At 42.4% G+C, this 26,953-nt stretch overlaps 2 protein-coding genes across 5 annotated transcripts in view; one reads left to right on the top strand and one right to left on the bottom strand.

Annotated features, from left to right (window-relative positions):
* Window positions 1–9,783, top strand: part of LOC149351284 (uncharacterized) — a 32,049-nt gene extending 22,266 nt beyond the window's left edge. For both annotated transcript variants that reach the window (XM_089580578.1, XM_089580577.1), the window contains exon 4: window positions 5,087–9,783. In XM_089580578.1, the coding sequence (XP_089436704.1) occupies window positions 5,087–5,155 (69 nt within the window). In that variant the 3' untranslated portion in view covers window positions 5,156–9,783. The remainder of the gene's footprint in view (window positions 1–5,086) is intronic.
* A 9,723-nt stretch (window positions 9,784–19,506) lies between these two features.
* LeuRS-m (Leucyl-tRNA synthetase, mitochondrial) overlaps window positions 19,507–26,953 on the bottom strand; it is a 49,654-nt gene continuing 42,207 nt past the window's right edge. For all 3 annotated transcript variants that reach the window (XM_089580572.1, XM_089580573.1, XM_089580574.1), the window contains 4 exons: window positions 21,041–21,118; window positions 20,157–20,312; window positions 20,019–20,087; window positions 19,507–19,843 (listed from right to left, as the gene is read on the bottom strand). In XM_089580572.1, coding sequence (XP_089436698.1) covers window positions 19,601–19,843; window positions 20,019–20,087; window positions 20,157–20,312; window positions 21,041–21,118 — 546 coding nt within the window. In that variant the 3' untranslated portion in view covers window positions 19,507–19,600. The remainder of the gene's footprint in view (window positions 19,844–20,018; window positions 20,088–20,156; window positions 20,313–21,040; window positions 21,119–26,953) is intronic.

Genomic DNA, 26,953 nt, shown 5'->3' with positions numbered 1-26,953 from the left:
TCTGGCTCTTTCTGGCTATGTTGACATTTGTCTGGCAGCAAAAGGCACGTTTTTATCCTGAGAAATTTAGATTTAAATATTGTACCGCTAGTCTATTCAAGCTTGTGACGTCCTCACCGAAAAGGACAGGAATCTGTCACTGCACGCATTATATTACGAAAGTGGCCGGTGATGATGACAGCTGCATTTTGTTTTTTGGCCTTTTCTAGCTTATAAAAGTGCCATTTTCAGTTAGAGTGGTCTCTGATTAGAATGCGAGACCCACCAGTGCAAGCCAACTTCTATTTGTCCGCAATTTCACTTTAAAGTTTCGGAGGCTTGTTTTCACTTGATTATGACACGCACATCTGAATTGTTGCCTTTTAAATAACATTGACATATCTGCTGCTTTGGTATTTAACTCTTTCGCTACCGCGCAAAAATGCCCAATTTGGAGTGTACTGAAAGAAAAATTTTTTTCACAAGAACTATTACACCCAGCACATATTGCAATGCATGAAATTGTAGCTTATTAGTTGCACTTCTGAATGAAACAAACAGAAGAGTTCTGTGTGCAAAAGTAAATGAACATTTATTTGTGAAATTTGCTAAAAACACAAAAAAAGTATATAGCAAAAACAAAAATTACCGGCTGCACTAAGCCCGAGCTTGATTAGAGGAAAACTGGAATATACAAACTGTTTCACATGTTTATAGCTGTCATTATTCACAGTTTCACCTATGAGAAAAATTTACTGCACTTTCCATGGCCTGTCAAGTCAGGGGTCATGACTGTGGTGCCACTGTGAAGAGCAATAAGGGGTGAAGATGTGAAGCAGAGGTAGACTGACAAGTGCTTCACATAAGGTTTTATCTTTGTTCCTCCCTTGTTCTCTGATAGCCGAGCTTGCAGTTTCTTCTTTTTTTTTTCATTCTTTTCGGTTGGTGTGTAATGGATTCTATCAGAGGATTGGGGGCGTGGACTTCTTTTCCCTCATCATACCCGAAGATTTCTTGAATTAGCTGCTCCCTTAAAGCCAGCTGATAAAATTTGGCATTTTAGGCAAGCTCTAAAACATCAGGATCGATGAAATAAGTTTTATCGATGTGGTTCAAAAGCCAGGACACTTTCCAAGTGTTGCCAATAGAAGCTGCCGCCACTGAATTATCCAGGTCCGTTGCGCGCAAAAACAAACAAACAACAAAAGCGAAAAACCAATTTTGAAAAATGATTTTTGATGGCAGAGGGCCAGAATAAATTATTCTGGCATTTCAGTAGAGATACAGTCGTGGCAGGTCAACAATTCCAATGTAAATGATGATTCCAATGAACATCAGAATTTCCAACAGTTTCACGTCTTCCCATGAGCCGTCACGCCAAATTTGCTGAAAATCTTCATCCATGCATACTTATTAGTGTTTCCGCACACGGTCTTCATCATTTCCGCCGTGAAGAGCACCAAAAAAAAGTCGGGAAGTCGAGCGAATCTCCGAGCGCCGCTCCGCAGCGATGTGCCGATATGGACACCTAGCTGTCGTCTTGGTTGAAAAACGTGACGCGACCTTGAGCATTTGGCAAACTGTCTTCGCTATACGTTGTCAAGACCCTGAAGCACAAAAATAAACCACTGTCATCAATTACAAACCGTATGCACCGCAGAAAACACATAGCGAACGAAAACAGAACTTGCATGCAAGTACGCGCTGATGTTCCAGGCTCCCGAGGCAAAGTCTCACTGTCGAAACCGAAATCCGACGTTTGTACATTGTTGCCCGACTAATAACCGCTGCTTTTGTCGCAAAAAACGAAACTGAAACCAGCCGACGTGCTCGGTGTCAGCTTTCGCTTTCTGGGAGCGCGCGGCAACACGGACGCCATTTTCTCCGGCTGACGCTGCTGCGGCCGTTCGAAGTTTTATTTTTCACGGCGCCCCCTCATGTCAAAACACTCAAACCAAGGCTGCAATTGAAAGAGCAGTTGTTGAGCTTGCTAACTAGATGGTGGAGCACGTCCACGACGCTCCAAAATGAGCTTTTTTGCGCGGGCGATTTGAATCGATCATATGCGAACGATGGCCTATGGCGCGGTAGCGAAAGAGTTAAGCACGCTTTCTGCGTTTTTTTAGGGACCTTCAGAAATCGTTGGCCTGAACAGTTTGAGATTACAACATAGACGTTATATTTCTTTTAGAAGTCTCCCAAGTTCTCAAACTACCCTGTCGCATTATATTCGTGCAAGTAAGATAAAATAGTAACTTTTTCCGTATACTGTTGTTCCTTCTAATGCTGGTAACAACAATTGAATAAAAAAATTGAATGTGGCTGCTAACACACAATTCCACAAAAAATGCTTAAATCCGCAAATTTTCGTGAAATAGCGGGAAACTATGGGACTTAACGGTCATAGATTCATCGGCGAACTACTAAAATATGTGAAGCAACAAGTAGTCATGCTTGAATTGCTTTCCCACCAGCTGCTGCTGCTACTGCAAGTGCAGCCTTCATACAGTTTATCCTATTTTTTGTCATTTTAATTAGTCAGCTGAAGGCTTTTGCAGGTGTTTGGAAAGGATTTCTGAAAAGAGCAATTGTGTAAGGGTAAGTAGAAGGGTAAGCTAATTAACTGAGTATGATGTGTGTGGCTATATAATCCTTGATAAAAAAATTGCCATGCACTTCATACACACTAGCGAGCAGGTAGGTATGGCTGTAATGCTTGCCACATTGTAGCCATTCCTGGCTGCTGCATTGTTAAACACCAAATTCTCTTTGTGTGGCTTCGGGAGGAAAGGGTAGATTGAGCAGGAAGCTGTGTTTTGTGCGAGCCTGGCCATGTTTCAGTGGGTGGCCTGTTTAGCCTCCCCTTGGCTGCAGCACACCCTACTGCTTAAGTGGATTGAGTGCAAAGTTTAATGGTGAATATCTTTAAGCATGTTGCAAGGATATCACAGAATGTAGTAGTATTCGAGAGCAATTATATTTACTTTTCAGACTATAAGGTGTACTCTGAAATCTATGATAAAATGTTGATGCATTTCACTTGAGAGCCACCACTTTGTGAAAATTTTCTGCACTTATTTCCTCCCTGTTATGTGACATAGCTGCTGCAGCTAGAGTTGTGCAGGTCTTGTAGCATAAAAGGTCTGAGCTTGGATAATAGTACTCTGAATTCAAGCAGCAGTGTGTTTTTTTTTCCCCACGGTGAACGTGTCAGTTTTCAGAGATTGGTGTAAAGCTATTTGAGATGTATGCATCTCTTTTGTCAGTAATTTAAATGGCAGGCTTTTGCAAAGCTTTCACTTAACCCATTAGCGCCCAGCGTACTTTTAAAAGTACACTTAATTTTTTTATAATTTCACCACCAAAGACTGCAATTTTCTTTTCAAGTAGGGCAGGCTTTTGTCAACAGGGGATTGGCCAACCACCCTTAACTAATTTGGTGCACTTCCTCTGCTCAGTATGTTAGCTTTCTGTGGTGAAACTTCAGGATGTTTGTTTCCCACGAAGTGCACCGGTAGTTGCTTGCTTATAATTTTCTCACGGCCGCATTCATGTACATATTATGCTAGTTTCAAGTATAGAGCAGCACGAAAGACGAAAGTAAACAACGGATGCTTTGAATGTCCCGCACCTTTGGCATTTTTTGCTCTGTGATGATTTATATACTGCTGTACTTTCTATAGTACACTGGGTCTTCCTGTGTGCAGAACGGCGCCTATTTATTCCAGTTCATAGGTCTTACAGTTACTTCCAATTTTTCGGAAAAAATCACTTTGTCTGCTCAGCAAGGCCGGCCTCGGAGGCTGCTGTACTTGCAGCTAGCGGTCTTGAGTTTGATGATGGTATGATTTTAATTGGTTGTAATAAAGTTTGGTTATAAGAACTGAAGGTTCTGCCGAGCAGACAGTTACTGTTATGCCATTCACACCGTCTGCGCAAAGTACTTGAGTTCAGAAATGAAACTTTTGGAAGCGCGTGTTGTCCTGTCGTCACCTGAGGTGATTTAAACCCTTAGTGACCATTTCATCTTTTTTTAAAATTTTTTTTACCTCTCAAGACATTCTTGTAACGCTCCACTGGGAGGAATTTAGGGCTAGAGGAACCGTTCGCCAAAACAGGTTTAGGAAGTGTCCACTCGGGCCAAAGAAAGCGATGAAATAGAAGCAGCCATGAAACATCGATTCTTGCTTCAGTAGTATAGGTTACATGCCTTTATTGAAGTCTACGATCAACAGTATAGTAACTATGGCATGCAACTATAACAGCAGTGAGCCTACATGTTTTGTAGAGTGGTGGTTGCCTACAGCACAAGAAAAACAGATTTTTTTAAAGCCAAAACTCCTTTCCTTTTACAACAGTGGTATGGCAGGTGTTGACCTTTCGCATCAAACCGTCTACTGCCAGTATATCAGCATCAGGGACAAAAAGTGATAGTGGTTGTTGACACCAAAGCTCAACATTGCAATTGTGAAAGCCTGAACAATCTACCAGATTGCTAGAGACGAGCCTGCTGACTGTTTTTGCTTTGGTAAGAACGTTACTCATTATTATCTACACCTTGACATGCAGTAACCAGCGGTTCACAGACACTCTGGCTCAGTCGTATCTGATGCTTCTTTGAAAAGGAGAAAGCTTTCCGTGCAAAGTAGGATAACTGCGGTGCCAGTATAGCCAGAAAATATTCATGAGGGCCTGCAAGAAGTGTTATATCACCCTGCGTAAAAATCGCAGACATAATAACAAAATTCACGCACCAATGGGAATGCAGTGAAGTAGCCACATGTGCTATGGGGAAGACCCAGTGTACTATAAAAAGTACACCTGTGTAACCTCTGGAAGGAATAAAGCAATCGTGACGAAATTTCAGCAATCTCTTTTTCTTTATATGAGACTATTATGTGCTAAAATGAAGAAAATCCCTCTGCTAGATTTTTCTTGGTCCCTAATGGGTTAATAAAGTTTCCTCCTCTTTAAGCAGCGGCTCACCTAAAGATTAGTGCTTTTCAACAGTACCGTAAGTAATGTTGTGAAACTCAGCAAAAATTAGCTGATGCAATGCAGAAGTTGCACTGTTAATTCAATTTTTGTCTTGCTTTTATTATTTCAGGTACTTGGCCTTCTCGCTTCAGCCCTCTATGCTGTGGATGTAGCCCTGACAGTCAGAGCACGTGTTTAACTCCAATGCCACCTGCCTCTGTTTACGCCTGGAGCACTGCCGTGCTTGGCTGTAATGTTCTTGCCCTCCTATACATTCACTGACACTCGAAGACTGTAAGGCACTGTCAGTGTAGATGTTTGGCATACAGTTTCGTACTGCCTCAGGAAATGAGACCTGCAAAGCTTCAACGACGCTTGATTGGTGCAACCTAGCATTCGTACATGCACTGCGCAGTTTTATAGCAACAACACAGCAGGTGTGTTAACTTGCATGTATGTGTGTTCCATGTCATGTGCCTGCACACGCAGGTTGTTTTCTGCCTCTTAACATATTGTGAAACTAAGCAGCGAATCTTGTGACATGGTATAAGTTTCACTGATCATGAAATCTTTCTTTTAAGTTATTTGAACCGAGTTGATGGTTTTCATAGTCTATCTTTACAGGTGTTCATAAGCTTGTTGCTGAGGCAGTTTTCGAATGATCTGTTGTGGTTTAGTGCACTTCACTTGCTAGATTTAGTGTATCCCGAGCAGAAGACAGCCATGTGGAAAAACATAAATGCTGCAAAGATTTCATGGAGCTCTAGGTGCACTTCATGTCTGCTTAGTTATTTGGAATGAGAATGCCAAGGTTGGGAGCATTAAACGCTCATGAACATAGGCCAGAAACAGCCTCTTGTTTAATGATGGTATTATGAATTCAGCGGCTCCAGCACATTGAGTTCACTTTAAATGCAAGGCAGGGTGGGGGGGATTAATACGGTCACTTTGTGAAGATCTTTGCAGAGAACTATTTTGAGCTTGCAATGCCTTGGTTGAATCCCTGCGTAGCTGCCTTGCAGTAGCAGTTTCTGTTAAGTGTGATTTGCCTTTCATGTACCAGGATCACAGGGCCTAGTGCACAAATTGTGTAAGCTGCTGCCATGGTTAACACATGGGAGCACACTTTTTTGTCTACACGCATGGGTTGGTCACATCTCGGCTGATGTGATTAATTGTGAACTCATGAAAGATTGACAAAATATTGTTGCGTGGCGGCCAGCAGAAGAATGAGACGAGATGACTGATGGCAATGAGATGATTTAATAGCTGCTGGCCTAGCGCGAGCGCTCCGTCCTGCACCACTGCCAGCTTCGTCTTCATCACAATATTTAAACAGTCACATTCTCGAGCAAAACAGCGAGAAGCCAGAGCAGAAGCTTCAGATTCTCAATTAATTGAAGGCCATTAAATGTAAACAGTCATATAATCACCATAGCAGTGTTAGAGCAAGACGGAAGTGTTTACTGTATAATGGATTCCAATAAGCTGATTCGGTGTGCTGCAATGTGGTCCCCTAGGTTGTGATTTTTTTCGCTCGACGTATCTTTTATTAAGAGTTTGAAATTAGGTTATAGTGTCATCACTTGGCGAAATTCCAGAAGCAATTGAGCATCACTGAAAACTTTACTCCTAGCTGTTTTTCCCTCGTTTTATCAGTGAACCAGCAGCTGAAAGTTCAAAGGCTATTGAATTTGTTTCGTTTTTTAGGACTGTCACAAATGAGCCTTTCAGGTTTGACTGGAATGAGAAATTTTAAAATAAAAAGCAATCTGGCCAAGTGATACTAGTTTAAATGCAAAGCAGTATGTATGCTAACAAAATGGCATCGCAGTCGCCTCATAACGCTTAAAAAAGTAAACATACTTTTGTCTAGAATTGCGATGTTTTTGGTCCCATCAAGCTCAAAGCTTAGGTAATAGTCGACAAACCATACAGCTTAATGGCAGAAGCAACTTATGCACTATGTATTGACCTTATTTAGCATTGTGGTATGGGCTTTTCTGAAGTCTTCTTGGAAATGCGTAATATAACTGAAGGACCATGGCTGCCAACTCATTTGTTCATTTCATTGCCAAGCATTTGAATTTGTCACCTGTTCTGAAATGTACTGGTAATTTGTGAATGAAATCTCTTGAAGTATAGCGTGTATATATACTCATAGCAAATAGCTGTAAAGTACTCATTTGACAATTGGATTTGGGCTACTGGCTGAGCAGTGCTGCTCAAATTGCATATATTTTGAGAGGCATATGAAACTACCACACTGTGCTTTTGTTCTGAAGAATGCACAGGATAACAAAGTATATGGTGAACTAGCAGTTACATCAAGGTCACTAAGGCTTTTGCAGAGATCAACAGGGTCTGTTCAATGCATTTGTGCTGTTGTATAGAATCTCGATTCTTGTTATTTATGCATGCTGAGATTTTAAAATTTTTACATGCTTGTGTTTTCTTCCAATCCTTATGTTGTACACTGTGACATGAATTGGCATTGTGTAATGCAGTCCTGTTACTGTAATAGGTTCGTTACCAATGTGCAGTTGGTTAGGGCAATTTTTTGTTTTTCAGCCTGATCAGGTGCATGGCAGGTGATAACTGGCACTTTGGTAATACTTGAAACAATTATTTGAACTGCTGTCTAAAATGGTACAAGTAGAAAGAGAGAAAAGAAGTACTTGCAACTAGTGTGATGATGCTGTGCTTTGGGACACAGCGTTCATGAAAAAAAAACATAAAAAAAACATTGTAAATGTTCCTTTAAAGACCTTATACCTAGGACGGGCACATTCCTTCAGTTCTTGAGCTCTCATTGCTTGAACAATCATTCAGGCTAGCAGTAGGTCTATTTTTCCAGTTATAGGTGGAGCTAATGCACACGTACTGCCTGAAGCCAGATCCACAGAAGATTCTAGCAAAAAAAGGCATTGAGAGCGAGTGCTGTTGTAAAAAGTGGCCAAGTGCAGCAGCAGGTCGGGCCATTACCCGCAAGGCAAATCTGCTGCACTGCTTGCACGTGTATAGCAGGGTGCGTGATGCAAGTTACATGCTCCTGCGAGCAAACTAACTGTGGTCATCAAAGCTAGAGCCAAGTGACTAGTCTTGCTTGATGAAAGCATCTGACCATGCGCAGCGACATTATTCACTGAATTTACTTTTTGTATTTCTTGCAGAAAAAAGCAACACTTTAGCCCTTTCCATTCCTATTGTGTATTCACTAGTTTTTTATATCTCTAAGCTTCAAAGCCAAAGTACCTTCAGTTGTGACAATTGACAGAGGTCATTTCACATTAACATGCCTCTGAGCGGAACGAGTGAGTGAGTGAGTGAAAAACATTTATTGTTCCAAAAATCAGGCTTTAGCGGTGGGCCGATGTCTTCATGTCTTCGGCCTCTTCACAAGGTCGGCGCCCCTATTCTAGGGCACCGCTGCGTCTTGCTGCTTCGCAGGCGTGCTGCACCAGTGCCCTTTGGGCCGTGAGCTCGCTGCTGGTCAGCAGGCCCTCCCATTGTTCCGCACTCGGGTCATTTAGCTTGTGAAATGCTCTGTTACGTTCGCATTCCCATGTGATGTGATATAGCGTGGGGGTTGCTCCGCACCACGGACATGTGTCCCTGTATTGTGTAGGGAACATCTTGTGTAGTGAACGAGACATTTGTCTCTGTTGACTGCAAGCTCTTGATCAGAAAAGAGTGCATTTAATATGATATCTTAGAGATTGCCACTTGTAAATGTAGCTTAGCTACTGGTATTTTTGTTACTAGCCGGTGCTCATACTTTGCATACAGATTGCTACACAGCTTGACAGTCAACTTTTATTAGCAAGAAGAAAACTTCGGTGCAGGCATTGAATGGCTAAGTGAACACTTTAGAGTACAAAACTTCAGTATAAATTACATAAGGGATGCAGAACAGGTTGCAATGGATGAGAGGCGACTTCCAACTATATTTACTGCAGTGCCCATGCACATACAAGCAGAAAGCAGGAAATGAAACAGCAACATTCTTAAGAGCATTGAAAGACATTTAGTGGTGCACTGTTGCTGTTGCAAGTCAGAATTTGAGAAACACATGGTGAGTAGAAAGTGCACTGTTCATGTTGGAAGAATGCAGGAGAGGACAGATTACATAGGCCATGTGCATCATTACTAAAAGAACAATGAATTTTTCTGGGATAGCGCACAACATTTGAAGTGTGTGCAACTGTTTTCTTTGTCTTATGAGACTCTTTGTGCTGTTTTATGTCGTTTCCTACTTTCTGTATTTGTGTGCGCATGCTCGGAGTTGATCAGTTTTGTTGTTTCATAGTGAAAAATGACATAATGACAAACTTCCTGTGTTTCGTGCTACAAATTTAATGGATCACTAAGTAGTGAAGCCATGCATGTTAAACAACCCAGCAATACATAGAACCTATTTGGGTGAAAGTACTTGTTGTAGTGCTGTGCTGTAATGCAGGGATCACACTACAGACTTGCTCTTTGTACTTCAGAAAAGTACTTAAGCTCGCATTGAAAGCCTTAATGGATATTTTGCCAGCTTGCTTTGTGGCCATCAGATTAACACAAGAGAACTAATGAATAAGCTCCGGCAAGTTTTAGGCGGTTGATCCTCTTGGCATGATGTGCTTGCTGTGGAAATTTGTACAATTTTTATTGTCAGTGTACAAGCTCTAAGAGTATGGTTAAGCATTCCTGTTTGCGAGGTTTACTAATGTGAAATATCAAGAACGCATCCATTTTGTCAAAGGTTGACCTAATGTCTAATGCTATATTTTTTTATCTGTGTTGCAGCTTTGTGGAATAAAGAGCTCTAAACTACTGAAAGACTAAGGATGTTGTTGTTCTTTCTCGCCGTTCTAGTCGGTTTGTAACAAGGTAACCATCCCAACTGCTTTGCTTAGAACATCAAAGTATTCTGCACTACCCTGTGCAGGTATGGTAGTGCACTACTTTGTGCTCTACACAAAGTAATGAAAATAATCAAATGTATTACTGGACCCAAGTCCAATGTGAACACTACCTATGACCAGAGTGCATTGTGCCACCTTTTCACATCTGTTTTAAACAGCTAGCAAGAATAGTGTTTTCATGTGAAGCGCCCTGTAAAGTGCGTGTACAGATATGCCTATATTGTAGTACACACTTGGATGACACATGGAAGTATCCACTTCTGAATCTGGCTTCGTAGTACGCAACTCTCTTCTGCACTTACAAATATGTTCCTTTTAGGCAACACTACGAAGTCTTTGCCATATATATTTATTTATTTGCATTATCACTGTATCAGCTTAAAACTTTACAGCGAAACTTACTTGTACCGCTATGCCTCCCACTGCACTGCACTACGGAGCTCCGCTCCACTCTAACAAAAGCACGTAGGTCCCTCAAATATGAATGGGAACGAAGTTGGAGCATTTTAATGGTTACCCTATAATCAAGTGTGACAGGCACACATTTAACTTTTCTAGGTAGTTTTCCTCATGGCATATAATATGCAAACGCGATATTCAAGAGAAGAGTTAACCGATAGGCTAGTTGGTTTTCAGCCATTATAATCATCTCATTTAGCGCAAAACACACACCAGACAAAAGAAAGGAACACATGTGGCAAAACACGGGTGCTCTCACAACTAATTTATTCAAGGAAAGATCAAAGCATATGTATGTTCACTGACCTGCACTGATGCCACCTTACAAAGAATCTTAGAAATGAGCTTGCAAAAGTTAATAGGTACACAGGGAGAAAATTTATTCCCCTATAGTAGAGAGCAAGGCAAATATCACTGACTCAATCTTGTACAGCTTTTCTCGTGAAACATTGGAGGCTTATTTTATCAGAAAAGTGGGACATGATTGTGTCAGTTATACTTCCCTTGCTCTCTACTACAGAGAGGTAATTTTTTTTTTTTCACACCTCATCCGTTAACTCACTCCTTGTAAGGTGGTATCTGTGTAGGTCAGTGACATATATGCCTTGATTTTTACTGGAATAAATCGGCTGCGAGCACGCCCGTGTTTCATCTTTCGTGTTCCTTTCTTTTGTCTGGTGTGTGTTTGTGCTAAATGATATGAATATAATGGCAGAAAACCAACTAGCTCATCAGTTAACTCTTCTGCCCCGCCGCGGTGGCTCAGTGGTTACGGTGCTCGGCTGTTGACCCGGAAGAGGTTCGATCCCCGCCGCGGCAGCTGAATTAAGATGAAGGCAAAATTCTAGAGGCCCGTGTACTGTGCGATGTTGGTGCACGTTAAAGAACCCCAGGTGGTCGTAATTTCCGAAGCCCTTCACTACGGCGTCCCTCATAGCCTGAGTCGCTTTGGGACGTTAAACCCCAACCCAGATGAAAATATGAAGTGGGATTCCAAATGGTCCCACTTGCTTTCAAGTGGTGCCACTTGAAAGCAAGTGGTTTTGCAAATGGTCCCACTTGCCTTCAAGTGGGACCATTTGAAACAAGTGGTTTTTACAAGTGGTCCCACTTGCTTTCAAGTGGTACCATTAGAAAGCAAGTGGTTTTCAAAGTGGGACCACTAGACTGCAAGTGGCCACAGCTGGGCATCAAGTGGAACCATGATCCATGTGAACATTTGTATATTAGACAAACAAGGCAGATTCATAATCCGACTCTTAAAATAAGAGCTGTCAGCAGCTTAACCTAATAAATTGTATTCATTATTTGCTCAATCACTGAGGCTGAAATTATATGAAATAACTGCGCTCAATAGGCAAGCACCACTGGCCCCAGTATGAGAGTCTCACAAGCAGGGTACATATGTATGGAAGCAAAAGAGTGTAGGATGTGTACACATGAGTCGATGTTATTAGTGTCTGACTGTATCTCCTTCTTCTGTGTGATGTATGAGACCTACTCCCACAAAAACTACATTCCTGAGGCTGTGATGGATATCATCAAGCCGGTGTTCAAGGCTTTGTCAGATCCAGGTCTTCTGAGCAAATGTCTTCATGGGCGAACACAGAACACGAATGAGTCACTCAACCAACTCGTCTGGTGCAGCGGCCCTAAGACGACATTTGTCAGTGCTGACACATTGAAGACAGCAACTAATGATGCTGTAGCCAACTACAATGACGGCAATTCTGCATGTAAAGCTGTTCTGGAGGCCCTTGTAATTGTTCCAGGTGTGTTTTGCAATGTTGCCCTCGACAGGATGGACAAGGAGCGTGTTGACAGGGCAGAATTCTATGGCTCTGCCGAAAACAAGGAAAGACGACGGGTGAAAAGGAACATTAAGAAGGGTTTTGGAGACACCAGCAAGAAAGACAGCAGTGAAATGTATTCTGCTGGGGCATATTCAGCATCCATAGGCAGTATGCAAACATAAAACTTCATTTTTCTCAAATTGCATTTTTTATAAATTCTTCAAATTCAATGTGCCTTTTCTCAGAAAGTACTCATCCGATTCCAGTGAAACTTTGCACACATGTACTACAACCAGTCCTAAATAATCTGAACTAACAAAATTACTGATTATATAAATGATAATACTGGAAAAAAATTAAGATTCAAGACAACCCCCCCTGTGGCACTGTGCATGCAGTTATATTATTTTTTTTCGCACAAACACCGAAGAGGATATGACATCTCTTTAGTTCAGATATAATCTGTGGGTATTTAGAATAACATTGCCTAATATCATCACATTCCTCTGTGTGGTTGCAGAGAAAAGGTACACTGAATATTTAAACACAGCTGAAAATTTGGGAGTGCGCTAGGAAAGGTACGCCATCTAGACAAAAACAAAATGTGTCATAGTGTACCCAGGGGCATCTTCTGTAAGCACGCGAAACGTGATGCGAATATCTGTAACCGTTTATAAAATGTAGCGTTAAAACTAACATGCACCATTTACCCTACCATACCTCCTCAAAGATCTTGCGATCTAAACTGTGGCGACAAGTTCGGTTTTACTTTGACTGCTTGCATGCTGCCACTTTTTCTCAGAACCCAGAGTGGCTAGCAGAAAGGCGGTTTTTTTCTCCGAGACGGTAAGCGGCCCGGATCACAGAGTTCTGGTGGAATCGCAGCTTAAGAAAGATCCTTGGTGCTATGGGGAAGCCGAAGAAGCCTGCACTTCGAAGGAGAGGCTTGGTTGTGATGGGAGGTGCTTTGTTCCTGCCAGCATATCAAAACTTCTCGAGAAGGGTCCCAAGTTCAGACTGGAGCTTTGCATCCCTCCCCACGAACTGACTGCCTTGAACCGACGGATAGCTAAGGAAGGCCCTGCTGGAAGATCAGGAACGCTGTCTTCTGGAAAGAACTGACAGCCTTGCCGAGACTCTTCCACAGACTGGATCTGAGTGTGCTAAGGACTTTTTGCATAAAGTTGTCAAATATTTTAGGGATAACGAGCTTCGTCTTTTACAGGCTACGGTGGGTGGCTTCATAGCTTTGCCAAGATCAGCGTATAAAAAAAAATCTGCACAGGCTATTAACAAGAATTTCGTACAGGTGAAAAAAGGTGAAACAAGAATCGTGTAAAGCAGTCGAGTTTTGCAAGCATTAAAATTTGCAGAGGCTCTCCACCAAGATTACCACGAGTGAAAGCGATGCGTTGCATGTTTTCTTTAGTGTCAAGACTCATAAACCGGATGCCACATTTCGTACCATTGTGAACGAAGGTGGCACGTGGCAGATTTGTATCAGTAAGTTCCTGCTAAAAGAGTTAGCTGCTGAGCTAGCTGGTTGTCAGACTTAATAAAAGGATTCTAGCGCCAAGACTTATAACACACAAGGAATTGCTTACAACTTTTAATGTGGTGAAAGCGATCGACATATATACTCTCCCAAAACCCCTATGCATATGCACACATACAAGGCAACCGGGAAGTGCAATCAAAAGGTCTTATCATTGCGGGCATGAAAGGAATTTCCTCTCAGCCTCACAGAGATTAAACAGATGTGTTACTGACATAGTTTGAACCCGCATCTTTCATGTATAAGGCTTACGAAGCTTCATGAGCTGTTTGCTATCAGCCTCTGCCCAGAATCCTCGCATCGCAGAGACCTGGTATACAGTTGATGCAAGCCCTGCAGTGTTCAACAAGTCTCACCCTCATTTTCTATATTTTTTTGCATGTTCCCTAAGTCGTTTGTTCACGCAACGCCCTGTCTGGCCAATGTAGGATTTTACGCAAGACAATGGAACCTGCGCATTTTACGAAACTCCAACCATGCCTCTCTTCCGACTGCCAAACTTTTGGTTTTCGCAAGTTAGACGATGGCTTAGCTGAGCCAGCTTTCCGGGGGCAGAGAACAGCATCAGTACATTGAACCGGTTTGCCACTTTTTTCAGGCTGTGGGTGACTTTGTGGATGTAGGGTACCACTACAGGCCTCTCTCTGACCACCGATCCATTCCTGCTTGTGCCAGCCTTCATCTTCTTAAGGAGAGTTTCCGCCACAGGGACCAAGACCGACTCAGGGGAGCCAGCTGCGATGAGCCTGCCCAATTGATTATGGAAGCTAGCTTGCATCTTATGCACATGACTTCCAGAGCGAGAACTCCAAGCAAATGGTTGCGATGCCTCTTTTCACAATCTTTAGTGGGCATATTTTACAGCAAGAGCCCCTTCTGCGCATGAGGAGAATAGGCCCAGCAAATGTGCCCACCTGAAAGCTTTAACCATAAATCTACCGACTTAGGGAACATGCAAAAAATAGAAAATAATAAGGGTGAGTGACTTGGTGAACACTGCAGGGCTTGCACCAACTGTATACCATGGTTCCGCAATGTGGGCATTCTGGGCAGAGGCAGACAGCAAACAACTCACGAAACTTTGGAAGCCTTTCACATAAAAAAAATGCGGGTTCAAACTGTTGTCAGTGACATCTTTTTATCTCTATGAGGCTGAGAGGAAATTCCTTTCATGCCTGCTATGATAAGACCTTTTGAATGCATTTAACCGAGTTGCCTTGTACGTGTGCCCATGTGCAAGGGATTTGGGAGGGTATATGTGTCGATCGCTTTCGCCTCATTAAACAGTTGTGAGCAAGTGCCCGTGTCATGTTCTTTCTTATGTGTTGTACGTCTTGGTGCTAGAATGCTTTTATTATGTCCTACTAAAAGCTTTGAATGGCCTGGAGATAAGTGACCCCTTCCACACAAAAAGTTCAATTGACGTCGTCAGTTTCTTTGAGGCTAATGATGGCATAGATTTCGCCTTCTCTGTCGATGTGGAAGAGCTCTTTTATGCAGTGCCTCATTCTGAACTATTTGCACCTGTGAAAGAATGCATTGATGAAAACGGTGCTGTTGCTTTCCAAGACTAACTGGCCTGACGGCAGAGAACTTTTCAGCCCTTTTCGACTTTTACCTTTGCAGCACTTTTATCAAATTTGACGTTTTATCTGCAAAAGAAAGGCATCTAGCTATATTGGGTCATGTATCGCCCCAATGCTCTGTAATATCTTTTTATCTTACATAGATCGCTCTTAAAAAGCTCGTTTTAACAATTTTAACAGTGACAAAGTCCTTAAAGTGTTTTGTTATATGGACAACTTTCTAATTGTTTTGAATAAGCATTGCTCCTTTTTGAAAGAGGATACACTAAAGAGTGTACTAGAAGCATTTAAACAATTCGGCATAGGGCTAACTTTTACCTATGAGCTTCCCGAGGAAGGAAAGCTTAGTTTTTAGATTTACATATGTACACAATTCAACGAAGGGCACGTGTGCTAGGCACATTGCCCTCGTGAAAAAAGGTTCTTGCCATACGACTCAGCCCATTCAAAAATAGTAAAGACTAGCATAGCAACACTCTGCTTGGAATCCGCACTTCGGAGGTCATGTGTCCATCAAATGCAAGCAAGTTTGACCATCAATTGGACAGGCTGCTTTCAGCTGGCTTCCCTTGGTCGGTCATGATAGCTGTGGTTGAAACGCTTTTGAGAAAAATGAAGGCTGGCATTCGCATGAATGCTGCGAATACCTCAGATGGAAAATATAAACTGGAAGTGTTCCATACTTGCACAAGGTATCCCACAATCTGAAGAAGGTGGCTATTCAGTTTAGCTTTGCGACTGTCCTTTCAGCCGCCAAGAAGCTTGCTCAGCTGAGCAGTCACATCACTTGAGATAATAGAAAGCAATGCTGTAAGAAGCATGAAAAGCGTTTTGTCAACTATGCCATTAACATCGTTGACAAGATCCCCCTGTCCGCCGCTAAATCGTATATCGCCCTGACGGGATTTGTGAATGACTGACTCAGGGAGCATGCAAAAGATCTTGCTAACAGTAAACACATGCACCGTGTGGACCAATGCATTACTTGCACCGATTGTACACAGTGTTTCCGTTGTGTAAGAATCCTGGGGAGAAGTAGGCAAGAAACCGCTCATGACACATTGGAGGCTTATTCTATCAGAACAGTGGGACAAGAGTCTGTCAGTGATACCTCCCTTGCTCTCTATAATGGAGAAAAATTTTCTTTTGCACCTCATCTGTTAACTTCCTGCATGTTCATTTCCAAGATCCCTTGAAAGATGACATCTGTGCAGGTCAGTGAACATATATATATGCTTTCTTTCCTTGAAAAAATCAGTTGTTAGTAGCACCCATGTTTCGTCTTTTGTGTTCCTTTCTTTTGTCTGGGGTGTGTTTTGCGCTAAATGAGATGATATAATGGTCATTTTCAACCTTAGCAGTGAAATAATAAATTTATTTTTGTGTAAACTTGTAGTTCCCTTTCATATTGGAGGACCTGTACATTGCACTGAAGCCATACCCAGTGTAGACATGAAAATTTCGCCATGAAGGCAGTGCCATTCAGACATACTCCCCCCCCCCCATTAAAAAAAAAAAAAGGGTGTGGACTGCAGTTGACTGCTTGCATAAAACGGTGCAGAGATTATAAACAAGAATGCCATGGTGTTGCATCATTCTTCTGTCCAAATTCTGCACTTTTATGAAAGCTTACATGAACCAACAGTCACCTGACTGCTCTTAAAATAATGTAGCTGCTCATATGAGAGTGCCATATCAAAACTAGAACAAAATTAGGTACCAGGCTTTATACAGTAACCAGGATGTCTTGCTCGGATCAGTGCAGCTGCAAAACGGAAACTGAACTAATAGATTAAAACCATAATTAGAGCGAGTGAATATATATACAAATAGCACCCTGCAGTCCCAAGATTAAAAATGGCTCCGTGCTTATGTCAAAACACAGCACAGCTTTTAACTTCATGCTAGAGGTAAACACAGTGTTGGTTCTGGGTGACGCAGACGGTATTCTTTGTGCATCAGAACTTTCCTTATTTTTTTTTTTGGAAAAGTAATCCTGGGAAAAATCAGAGGGAGGGGTGGTGAGAGTGGTTGCTGCCCCCCAAGCAAGAAATTTTACATTGCAAAGCCATGCTGAATCCAATTTTTTAGCCAATAAAGTAGAAAAAATACATGGGTCAAATCGGACCACCTCCTCCAAGAGCGACCCATAAATCTGCCCTAGGCTAGGACCAGCTAAAAGAGTGCTACTAATGGTATTACCCCTCGAGTCCTTGAGAGTTTAAACAGAAGTGAGTCTTTACATTTTAAAACTCATTTTTGGCCACTTTCCTCCTAGTGACATCCCTCTGTGTAATCCTATGAAGGTTTTTAGCCTCCTGAATCCTCTGTCTGAAACAAAGCAGCCAGTTTTTCTTCAGGCTCTGTTGGCACATATTAATGTGCATAGAAGCTACATTCTACAGTTGCATGTTGTACCTCCATTAAATTTTTTGCACTACACATTTCTGATGCAGTTGATGGCAAGCGTCATCACTTTACTAATTGTTTTTAAGGGCACCCAGATTGCAAGAATTTGCATACTCCTGTGATGCAAGCTTTATGTGGTGTAGGGAGTTTTAAACAATACTTTCTTAGCACAGCTGCTTCAGCAAATTGTGCACGAGAGGAGCCTGTATACAGAAGCAATCTTACGTCTTCAGCACAAAAGAAGGTATATCATAAATAAAACTACTGACTGTGACAAATTTTGACCAGATCTGCCATGCATTTATGTCCGATACTTTTGTACGCCAGATGGTGCCACGGTGAAAAAATAATTTAAAGGGACTCTGAGGACAGCTCTGTCCAAATTGCAGTTCTTAGCAGAAATACATTTCATGGCTCTCTTTAAACATAAGACTACTACCCATTTAAAATGTTGATGTTAGCTTGGCAGCAAAAAAGTTACTATAAAAACCGTACTTAAGAACTGAACACTTTTTTTTTCTTCCTGCCACACGATCGAAACTTGTGAGGCCAAGACCTGACAGGACTAGATGATACCCATTTAGAAGCGAATACCAATGTAGCCTAGCTTTGGGGATCTGAGCACAAAAAAAATGGCTGAGGCTTAACTTGGTTAAGCCTGGAGAATGCGAAGCATCATCGTGTCGCGTAATTTGGAGGCGCACAACCACAGCGACGGCGCGAGGTGGGCCCTCGTTTCTCCACTGTCGTGACGTCATCGTGTCACGTGGTGTGACGTCATGTATCACGTGATTTGGAGGCGCACAACCACAGCGACGGCGCGAGGTGGGCCCCCGTTTCTCCACTGTCGTGACGTCATCGTGTCACGTGGTGTGACGTCATGTATCACGTGATTTGGAGGCGCACAACCACAGCGATGGCGCGAGGTGGGCCCCCGTTTCTGCACTGTCGTGACGTCATGTATCACGTGATTTGGAGGCGCACAACCACAGCAACGGCGCGAGGTGGGCCCCCGTTTCTCTACTGTCGTGACGTCATCGTGTCACGTGGTGTGACGTCATGTATCACGTGATTTGGAGGCGCATAACCACGGTGAAGGGCTGAAGTGGTAGCTAAAGTAGTATGCTTCGCATAAAAACTGTCCCGACATCACCACGGATTGCTGGCAAAAAAGTCCGATTATGACACCTATGTACCATTTTATAAAATTTAAAAAACTTATAGCTTATAAAACTAATTTTTAGTGAAAGTGCCCTTTTTGTCATTGGAACGTGTTCATCTGTTGATACAGGCAAACTTCATTTTGGCCTCGGTGTCTCTTCAAGGTATTTCTTATATACTTTGTCATGTTACTAGGGCTCGTACATTTAGAATGTACTAGGCTGCACACTGTGCAAGCAATGTATTTACAATCTACTACTCAATAAGAACTAACAGTACGAAAGTGGAAAATTTTTTGTGTGTTCGCTAAGGTTTACCACTCAATGCGTCCTTGACAGCCTCATCGACTGGTCCTGCACTTGGGGAGAAAGCTGCTTTTGTACACTACAGCATGTGTATGTGCATAGAATACCAAGAGAAAAATCATTTCTACTTTTGCACAGCATGCAGAAAGCCATGTGATGCCAGCAGTTAGTATCAAGCAACAGACACATATAGGCCTAATTGCTGTTTGATGATTGTACCAAACAATGTGCAAGCAGAAAGGAAGCAAGCTAAATATTGACCTGAACATGCAATTCAATGCATGTAAGTCACAATGACATGTGAGTAGCGAAAAATTAGCCATATGTGCCTCTCGCACGCCAGTGAACACTCAGACAAAAAGCATAGTATGGCCTCATAGAAAAAAATCAGATAGCACCCCGTAAAGCCTGACATACTAATTTATTGAAAAAAAAAAAAAAAACTTCCCTAGCTTCAAAACATTCATTCAGTATGCCTTTGTGAGCGCACCTTCTGAAGTTCCTCGGCATTTTTTCCTCGAGAAATGAAACGCAGTTCAGCCCTGTATGAAGGGTAGTGATCAAACACAACACGAAACTTGGGCCCCTTCTGCAAACGGTGACGCAGGCTCTCAGATTCAATGGCCATTTGATAGGCTGACTCTTTTGTCAAGCGTTCAAAATCATGACGAGGCAGCTGTATCCGCATCAGGTCCACGTTGTCTTCCTGCAAATTAAAAGCACGAGTCTAAACTTCATATTTTATCACACAGATCTGGAGACCGAGAAATGCATTTCCTCTGCAGGTGCACCAAACTCTGTCTTAGATGCAACAGCTTCCAGATGCCTTCCACACTCATGAGATTTAATGCTAGTAACAAATGCTTTTTCTTTCTCAATACCTTGATGAGAAGGTCCAGGTTGAAATCAGGATCAACTTCTGGCCACAGCTGCTCCATCAGTGGACGATCCTGAAATATTAAAGATTAATGAATGCAGAAGAGACGAAAAACATTTTTCAGATGGCAGTGGCAGCTTACCAGTTGGTAGTCAACGTCTCTGAATCTAGCAGCATCAGTGAATCCTGCCCAAAGCTCTGAAGCAAAGTGGGGTGCCAGTGGTGCTAGCATAAGCAGCAGTGCAGCAAGAGCACGCTCAAACTCACGGCCAAACACTACGTCACCCCGATTCTTGTACTGCAGAGAAAAAATAAAAACATCAAATTACTAAGATGAACAGTAATGGGGGGGGGGGGGGGCATTACAAGTGAACACCTCAGTAAAGGAATGGCATTCGTATAAGACTACTCAAACAGCACCCTGATTCTTATAATGCACAGAAAAAAAGGAATGAAGATATCAAATTCGAAGAGTGTAACAAAAAAAAAAAAACATTTCAAACCCAAATGCTACAATGAACACCTCAGTTAAGGAACAGTGTTAATGCAAAACCACACAAACATATTCTTGCATAAACACTACAATCTTGTCCTGCAAGCTTTCTTTCTGGTCAACGTGTGGGCTATGCTTTTCAGGATTGCAGTGTTCACTGAACAGAAGGAGCAAGGGGGAAACCACTTTAGTAACAGAAACGGGCTTGTATACAATTTCCCACGTCTGACTCTACTGCAAGAACTTATGCTTAGTCCATAGTACGCATGACAGCTGAGCTAACAGTTACCTTGGTGCTCCTGCCACCATACAAAAAAGACAACTTGTAATGTACAGACTTAAAACTCTATTACAGGTTGAAGATTCAGCACTCAGTCTTACGATGCTCAAAACTTACCCAGAGAGTAATTAGGAGGTACCCATTCATTTTTAGAAATGTGTTTCTATAATATTTTAATAGATTCAAAAGTTACTCACGACACTGTAAATGAATGTCATATACCGATCATGTCCACAATAAGAAGCAAGCTTACCCGCAAAAGTTTTGTGAATATCTGCAGGTCTTTGATGACTAGGTTGAGTTGCCGCGTAACATTGTACATGAAGGTCACCTGGGTAAAAATGGTATTCAGAGCATTTCATCTAAAAAATTTGCATTTCATGCATGTGCTTTCATGTGAATGAGTGACAAATGAAATGTTATTTTGAAACAGAAGTTCTGAATGTCTTCTTTCCCAGGGCCATACTGCCACTGCACTAGTCTGTGCATGCCATCATGCAAAAATGAGGGCTGCACTGCATAGGTGAATTCTTTGTTGGATATGAAGCATGGACCCTCCAGATGTTCCTTTATCTTGGGGGAAACAGTCCAGAGTCTGATGGCATGAGGCCTGGGCTGTGAGGTAAGTAAGGCAAAACAGCTGGCATCATCCTTCTACAGTGCCACACACAGCCTAGTTAACCTTTTACTTGCAAATGTTCCAGAACTGGTCAAAATGTGCCCTTCATCAAAATTTTTATTTTCACATACTGTAAGATGCATGTGAAAAACATTACCACTCTTTCATTTATTATCGACTGATTTAATGATTTACTTGAAATTACTGGTAAGCGGGGATGTCTTACGCCTTGTTACAGCCGAGTATTAGCCCTTTCGCAGAAAAAAATAAATGTTTAAATACACAAAACAGAACAAAGGTAATGACAAACAGCTGGTTGTCTCACGAAAGAAAAATGAAAAACTACTTTTGCTGACAGTGAGTTGTATGCAAATTTTCCTTTTTGGAACATGAGTTTTACTACTGCTAAACGCCAAAGAAGGGCAATAGTCATATCTTACAGCCCCGCATTACGCCAGCTGGTGTAAACGCTGTCCCATTCTGTCAAAAAAATGTGTGGGCACAATTCTGTGGATGTTATTGGGCAACATGCTCATGGGCAGCATCTCAGGTGCATACTAGGTATGTTGGACCTGCTGCATGTCTTCGGGTTTTCATCTCCCAGCCACATGCGGCGTCTGCAAGATGGTTTTGAAGTGTTTGGCTTGTCTTCACGACCACACGTTGCACCCAATGACAACAAAGACTGCACGAAGCGAAAGGCAGGATACACGCAGAGTGTGGTCACCCCACCCCGCCTTCCCCCATAGCGCGCACCTTAAGGCGACAAAGCCAGTGCGAGGCACGTGCAGATGGTAGCCACGGGATCACGAAATGGTTAAAAGCGTTGGTCGCCGTGGGGCATGTGTAAGCTCTGCTGCAAAAGCCACTGCTCAAGAAATGCATTCTAGCCTGCCATAGCTTCTAGTGATGAATGCGATACAGCTCACACGCAAAAATAAAACATTATTCGGGTTGTCCTCCATAGTTTCCTTTCTACAATTAATGAACACACTGTAGACAGCTATTATGTTGTCATCAGATACCAAGAAGAAATCTGCCCTGCACAGACCATAAAACGTGTTTCAGATGACATTAGAATTCTGTATATGGGACTAGCCAGCATTCAAAAAATGGAACATGAAAAGAAGAAAGCATGCTTAATCATTGAAAACATGGCTCCATTTTCTTTCATGGTTATTTTAGAAAGCATATGTGAATTACCAATAGGAATTTTTGCTTTTGTCTTTAAAGCATTGCTTCATACTGGAGCATTTAAAAGGTTAAGGGCAAGTGTGGGGCTGAAGGGTAAACTATTGAACCGCTCCACTGGTAGTAAAGAAAATTTCAGGTATAATGTACATATCCTAATGGCATTACACTGCCATTAGGATTAATTTCATAATAATGCCATTAGGATATATTCAAAATTTCAATATTTTATCTTGAATAAAAAAAGTTAGTGTGACAATGATCTACTGAGTGTTTCGGTTTAGAAAAACTATCATTTTAATTCTTGTAATTTAGTCACTTTTTCAGAACAGGTGACTCTAGGAAAATCCCTTGTACAGGACGAGGGGAAGAGATTGTCATTTCATGACAGCTTTTTCTGAAAACTACATGACTTAAATGCAACTTTTTTTTCTGCTATCACTGCTATTTAAAAGTTCTACCTTTTTTTGGCATGAAAACCTGCCAAACAAGCACAATAAGTTTATGGTTTATGGAGGTTTAATGTCCCACAGCGACTCAGGCTATGAGGGACGCCATAGTGAAGGGGGGCTTCGGAAATTTCGACCACCTGGGGTTCTTTAACGTGCACTGACATTGCACAGTACACGGGCCTCTAGCATTTCGTCTCCATCGAAATGCGACTGCCATGGCTTGGATCGAACCCGCATATTTCAGGTCAGCAGCCGAGAGCCATAACCAATGAGCCATCCCGGCGGCAAGCACAATAAGTATATTATTTGTTCTCCACAAAATTTTGGTGCTTGTTTTTCTAAATGTGCAGTTTGGCCCAAAGATGCGATTTGGAAAAATTTGTTCAAAGTTTTGAAGAGCTGTAATTTTATTTCCTGGCCCTTTTTTTCTAAACTAGCAGCCGTTGCTGCAGCGGTAGTACCTTCTTTCATTCAGTAATGATCAGTGGCAGTTGCTTGTAGTTTTACAGCCACAGCTGTCAAAGGCTCATTACCTGGGTTAGGCATCATAGTAATTGGCGCAACCAAAGGGTGGTAATGAGGGCGAATCATTCGGAAGGTGGTTACACTGGAAGGAGGAGGGTATGGCGAGAGACTAGGAATGTGCAGTCGGAGGGTGGTTACCATGGGGACCACCCGGAGGGAAGCTGCCAGGTACGGCGAGAGCAGAATGTGCAACTGGAGACGGGAAAAACCTGGAGGGTGGTTGCTGTGGAAGGAGGAGGATGAGGGTGACCGTAGAAGGAGGCAGGTATAACAAGAATGGGGCAATGCATAAATGGAGAGTGGTTGCCATAGAATGAGGGAGGTATGAGTAAAGCGGAGCAATGCGCAACTGGAGAGTGGTTGTCATGGGGAGAATCCGTAGGTTGGTTACCTAGGGAGAAGGAGGAAGAGTATGGCGAGAGCAATGTGGCACGCTCCGTCTGTGGCGGCTGCTGCAAAACAAACTGCGTGCCTAGTGTGGCGGACTGGAGAAGAAATCTAGTCAAAGAATGAGTATGGGTGGAAAACTAAAAAGAATGCTATAAAGTCAAGCCCACTTATAATAGCCGTAGTTATAAGGAACGCTCACTTATTACGAACAATTGCAGCGCTACCATCAAAATATGTATTAGGGAAATGGCATTGCGTGTCAGATACAACGAACACCTGTGGCTGCATAACTCGCTGTAAACTCGGACCCTCAGTTGAAAACCATCGGTTCTTGCAGGAGCGGAGAGTGACGAGTGCCTCCTAGGCTCCATGTCATCCCCTCCCCATGTCTCACAGATATAATGTGCCAACCCAGAAAAGCAAAAGTAATAAAAATAAATAATAAATATGGGACATGTGGAATGCCTACAGAATGTTTTACCAGATGCAGCGCCGTCAAAAATGCATGTCTTGAAAGGCGATGCCTAGCACTGGTGGAGAGTGCAGTAAGATTTGAGTTAGTGGGTTTCTGTGCATGAGCATAACAGCAGTGACTGGTGGTCGCCGTTTGTTATCATGAAGACTAGCAAGGCGCAGTGCTTTACAAGCGACGCTCCCATAAGCTACATGCCTGACAAAGGCCTGAATGATGTGCAATATATTTTTTTTTTATCCTATGAGTCTGCCACTAGACATAAGCTTAGAGGGGGCTTGGGGATGACAGGCAATTTGTTCACTGAGTGGTTTGTTGAGTTCGACCATGACATGGCTAAAAAAAAAAAAAGGGAAAGTCGTTCTCATACTCGACAACCGTGCAGTGCACCCTACGCTGCCTTCCCTCACTGCAGTGACCACGCTCTTCTCCCACCGAACGCGACAAACAAGAGCAGCCACTTGACATGGGCATAATTCACGTGCTCAAGGTGTCCTGTCGGCGGTGCGTCACCAGCACATACCGAGAGCAGTTGATTGGCCAGGTACCGCAATGTCGAAGTTCGAATTTCTCTGATCTCCAGTGAGGAATGATATGGTCCTGAGGATGGTACTGACCATGGAGTGCATCAAGAATTGCTTCCATAAGGCAGTGCTTATGGACCCAGGAAATATGGCGGATGCCAGTTAATACCACGGTATCGGACGCATACAGATTTGTGGAAACGCATCGTCAATGCGCAGCTGGCCCGACCTGATGTGGCTTTAGTTGGTGCGGATGATGACGCCGACATCAGAAAGCCATACACTGACAAAAATAACAGTGAGCAAAATACGAGAACTCGCACACTATTAGGAATCCGATGAAGGCAATGACCACGATTCCGATCTACCACCTGCTACAGAGATCGCTTCCACCACGATTACTTATATTGCGTCTCTGAGCCATCTTGTTGGTAGCAAGGATATCGGCAAAGAGCATGTGACTGCACTAGAGAGCTTGGAAAGCACCGTAACATAGTCTAGTTTTAATAAGCAGATGTGCCTAAAGGATCTAACACCGTACAACTTTGTATTTTTGGCTGTAACATGGGAAGTCCACTTACCACGAACCTCAGATACAATGAGCACAATCCACACGACCGTCAGGTTCATTAGTGGGCTGGACTGTACTACTGTACAGTCGTGGCCATAATATACAGCACACTTCTACGATCAAATTAGGAAGTATTTAATATTTATATCAGCAAATGCGGCTGGTGCACTCACGTATAAACACAAGAAACCTTCATATTTTCTGTCAGGAATGTATGAGAAAGGTTACAACGCCGAAGCATGCTCTATTATTTTGGCCGCACCTGTACATATATGCATGTCGCTCTCAAGTTCTTTACCTCAGTATATCACGAAATGACAATACCTAAACAGCTGTTGCTGAATTTCAAATTTTATCACTTATTTTTCAGCTTCTGAACTGTGGAGTGGCTTAGTTAGTGTTTAGAAAGTCATGAAAATAAGGTCAACAGCAAAGATAAGCAGTGTAAACTAAAATAAAACCAACGCCTTATGAACAACAAAAGGCAAGAATTTACTCTTCAATGGTCACATGATGAGTTTCCTTTAATCACAGCCTTAGTTAAGCTTCACCTGCTAATTGAAATTGAAAACTCCTTTTTGAGGAAAGGAAATGGTGCAGTAATTGTCTCTTATCTTGGTGGACATCCAAACCGCACCGTAAGGGAAGGGAGGAAGGTGGGAATGGAAGAAGAGAAAAAGAGGTATCATAGTGGAGGGCTCCGGCCTGCCAATTACAGCTTGGAAGAATAGTTAGATATCGCTTTTGCTTGTGTTTTTAATGAGTTTCTGCTGCTGCAACAGAACGTGTTGTGTTGTGTTTAATGGCGCATAAGCGGCTAAGGCTATCATGCACCAAGCTCAGGGTTGAGAAAATTGTTTTACTATATAGGATGTTATACAAAAGTGTAAATCAATGGTGGTGTAATGGGCCTAAAAAGTTATTTCGTGCAACCTAGCAAAAATATAAGACAAAATTTTAGAAGTGACTTATGCTAAAAGCTTTAAAGAAGGTCAGGTAACCTCTGCAACCATCCTTGGCGAGGCTCCCAACAAATTGAATAAAGACCTCAGCCTTCTTCTCAGGACGCTTCAACAAGCCAGAAAGGGCAAAAACAAACTACAATAAGTGTTTCTGCAACTGCGTTGCATGTTGACAACAACATTTAGCTTTACTGGAACACCTTGCCAGCCATTTTCAAGGGAAACAACCTCATATTCTACTGCGCAGATCACGACCAAACTTTGAAAATACGTTCCTTATTGGTTTACGAACCTTGTATATAGCCAAAATCCACATTTTTTTTTTGTCAAAATCGCATTTCTTGCTTTGCATCCCCCTTAACTGTAGTAAAAGTGCAATGTTGCTGGCTAATCAAAAAGCAATGCGCTCCTGGGAAAAAAAAGATGTTCCAAACTTTAATTTGAATGCAACACTTTTCAG

The sequence above is a fragment of the Amblyomma mixtum genome, chromosome 3, assembly GCF_055824585.1.
Source record: "Amblyomma mixtum isolate Tamu chromosome 3, ASM5582458v1, whole genome shotgun sequence".
NCBI lineage: Eukaryota > Metazoa > Arthropoda > Arachnida > Ixodida > Ixodidae > Amblyomma > Amblyomma mixtum.
This window is presented reverse-complemented; position numbering and strand designations above follow the sequence as displayed.